This window comes from Rhagoletis zephyria, unplaced genomic scaffold (assembly GCF_001687245.7).
Source record: "Rhagoletis zephyria isolate East Lansing unplaced genomic scaffold, Rhagoletis_zephyria_1.1 Rzeph_scaffold_06622, whole genome shotgun sequence".
Taxonomy (NCBI): Eukaryota; Metazoa; Arthropoda; class Insecta; order Diptera; family Tephritidae; genus Rhagoletis; species Rhagoletis zephyria.
This window is the reverse complement of record NW_016163705.1, coordinates 23,400-26,372: the sequence shown is the minus strand read 5'-3', so window position 1 is coordinate 26,372 and position 2,973 is coordinate 23,400. Positions and strand designations below refer to the sequence as shown.

General features: G+C 36.2%; 1 protein-coding gene across 1 annotated transcript in view; it reads right to left on the bottom strand.

Annotated features, from left to right (window-relative positions):
- Positions 1–343: 343 nt before the first annotated feature.
- vimar (visceral mesodermal armadillo-repeats) overlaps positions 344–2,973 on the bottom strand; it is a 25,275-nt gene continuing 22,645 nt past the window's right edge. Inside the window, exons 4-5 of the mRNA XM_017629230.1 lie at positions 1,562–1,948; positions 344–1,467 (exon numbers count right to left, since the gene is read on the bottom strand). Of these exons, the coding sequence (XP_017484719.1) occupies positions 863–1,467; positions 1,562–1,948 (992 nt within the window). The 3' untranslated portion in view covers positions 344–862. The remainder of the gene's footprint in view (positions 1,468–1,561; positions 1,949–2,973) is intronic.

The following is a 2,973-nucleotide window of genomic DNA, read 5'->3' as shown; positions in this document are numbered from 1 at the left end:
CCACACGGAAACTTCGAAACTATGACCAAAGTCAATCGCCATGATCTCATAGTCATAGAGTCTCTGTTTAACCCCAACTCACGCCGCGGCCGCCGCCTGGAGTATCGAGATATGCCCAAGGAATCGTATCTCATATATTTTCCTATACTGCTTCTTGTATTTTTCATCGCCGAAGGTCCTCCGCAGTTTTATACAATCTTTGAATGCCGGTTAATTTTTGAAGTGGCGCCTTTGTTAACTAAATTCCCATATCTTTTCTTGGTATTTCATAAACATACACAGATGTGTACGAACAAGTAAACTACTTCATGAGCATTAGCCTAATTCTTAATATTTGTAGNACGTCTTTTCACCGACCACACCATGAATTTAAATATTTATGAGAGTTTATTCATATGTACCTACATATATACATAAGTAAATGGTCACAACACTAAAAAAATATGCGCAAAATGTTTAAACGCGTAATCGATCGCTGTAAAGTCCTCTTCGACTTTTGCACACTTACAACACTTTTTACTTGGTTACTGCTCGATGCCGAAATATATTGCATTTTAACTTTAGTATGTATGTACTACTGTGTATGATTATGTTCGCATGCACATTTACATAGTATGTACTCGGATTTCAGCGGATTTCAAAGTTGATAAAAATTAAAATTAAATATTTTATATATTCATTTCGCCCTTTTTTTTTCTTTCAACAATTTCAACAATTTGCATTTGCCAACACTTTTCCCTAAGTAAAATTTCGTCTCGCTCTCGATACACGTTACAAGCCTTCTATTAAAATATCTCTCACCAGTTCCCTAACTAGTAAGCTCCCTACCCCGAGCGGTATTCGCATTTAGTAGTGCATCTTTTTAGAGCGTACAATACTCCGTCAGTATCGGTATTGACTTTAGCAGCTCATTGATATTGTTTTCCTCCAAATGCGTCACTAACTTGCCAGAGATGCGCAGGAGATTACTGAAATTTTGCAAATTTTCCACAATTTCCTTGGTCATTGTATCAGATGATTTACGTATTAGCTCGGCTAATTTTTTGCCAACTTCATGTTTTATGAATATCTCTTCAAGATTAACATCATCTTCTTTATCAGCACTACTATTCGTTAAGTAGACCACAGATAAAATACATAAGGCAATTAGCGCTTCATTCTGCATGACTAAATGTTGTGATGTCAACATATTGATCATAGCCTCAACAGTGCCCTCATTGGCAATGAACGCCTTTAAGCTGCTACGATCGTAGTCTTCTGGTGGCAGTTTGTCGGCGAAATGTTCAACAGGCGCATCACCTTTACGTGGCAGCGCATAGGCAATTCTACCCAAGTAGGCGTGTTTGATGAGCCATGCCATGAGCCGCAACGATTCGCCAGTAACGCCAGCATAATCCGAAGATTTGCTCCAATGGACAAGTTGCTCGATTAGCGTTTTATTGCGCAGCAGTTCCAAGGCAAGTTTTTCTGCAAGTGGAACACGAACAAAAAGTATACATAAATAACTAATTGTCTAGAAAAATGTATGTATGTATGTATTTATATAATATCGGCATAGTACCTTGACCATCCACTGTCATGCGCAAAGTACCAAGCAACTTAAAAACTACCGGTGGTTGATGTATCTCCAACATCGGCAGTATAGTTTCAACAAGTCCCGCTTGTATGACAGCGTTTTTGTTTGGTTTGGGTATGACGAGGTTTCGCAGCGCACTCAGTAAGGCATGCTGGAGACGCACATCATCTTTGACGCCATTGTTTTTGGCCAATACATCGAGCAATTTATTCATAATCTTATTTTCTACCATATAAATGCAGTGGCTGTCGGTGCGTGCGAAATTACCCAATGCAAGCACTCCGGTGGTGAGTAGATCGATATCCTGTGAATCAAGCCAATCCTCCATACTCTTCAGAAGCGGCGTAGAATAAAGATAATGCATCGATTCGTCTGTGTGAATAGGTAGAAAAGTAAAAGTTATATCAATGATTTTCAGTGAAATATTTTTTGGTATGTGCATTAGGGTGCCTCACCAAAAAGAAATCGCGGTTTTTTTTACCGAAATTATAAATTTAATTATATTTAAAAACTGGACAATATTAGATTTACGTGAGCTGGGCCGATTTGAAAAGACCTCAAAAAATCTAGTTTCTTTTACAAATAAAATTAATTTGTAAAAGATTTTGTTTCCAAAAATCGCTTCATATTATAGAAGCGTTTTAGCTCAAAAGGTCTGCATTAAAATTGTTGAACATTTCATAACCGGAAATAAAATAATGCAATTTTTGGAGGTTTTTTCAAATCGGTCCAGCTCACGTAGATCTTAATATTTTCCCTAAATATAGTCGATGATACTGCAAAACGTTATATGTCAATTATTACTTCTGGTCCTGGTGGTGGATCTTCACAAGACAAAGGGAGACAGGATGCGTTACGGACCATCTAAGTAAGTACCAATTGACATAGATTACAGTATCACCAACGAAAGTATTAAAATATTTTATAATTCCGATGGAAAAGATTACCGATTTGTTTTTGCATGGAGAGTTCTGCACCCTAATGTACATACATACATATGTATAACAGCTCAATTCTGAATCGGTACCATCATTTTTTTTACTGACAAATTTAAACTTTTTCATATTTGTTTCGGTAAAAAAACGATGACAAGAATTTGTCACTGATACATAATAGAGCCGTTAGACGTGTTTTATGATGTATGGAAATTTTTCAAAATATGTTCTAGATGGTTGGATTGGACTATTTTTTTTCCTTTCCATCTATTGCTGGGATGAAATTTGGTGTAAATTGGATGACGAAAAGTCGGAAAGTCTGAAATCAAGTAAGGGTTGAAAATATACTTACCAAGGAAGAAAAATCGCTTTCCTTAGACTTTCGTTAAAATTTATTGCAAATATTAGATATGTGATATATTAATAAAATGGTTTTATTAAGTAATTTATCTGTACAAAGAT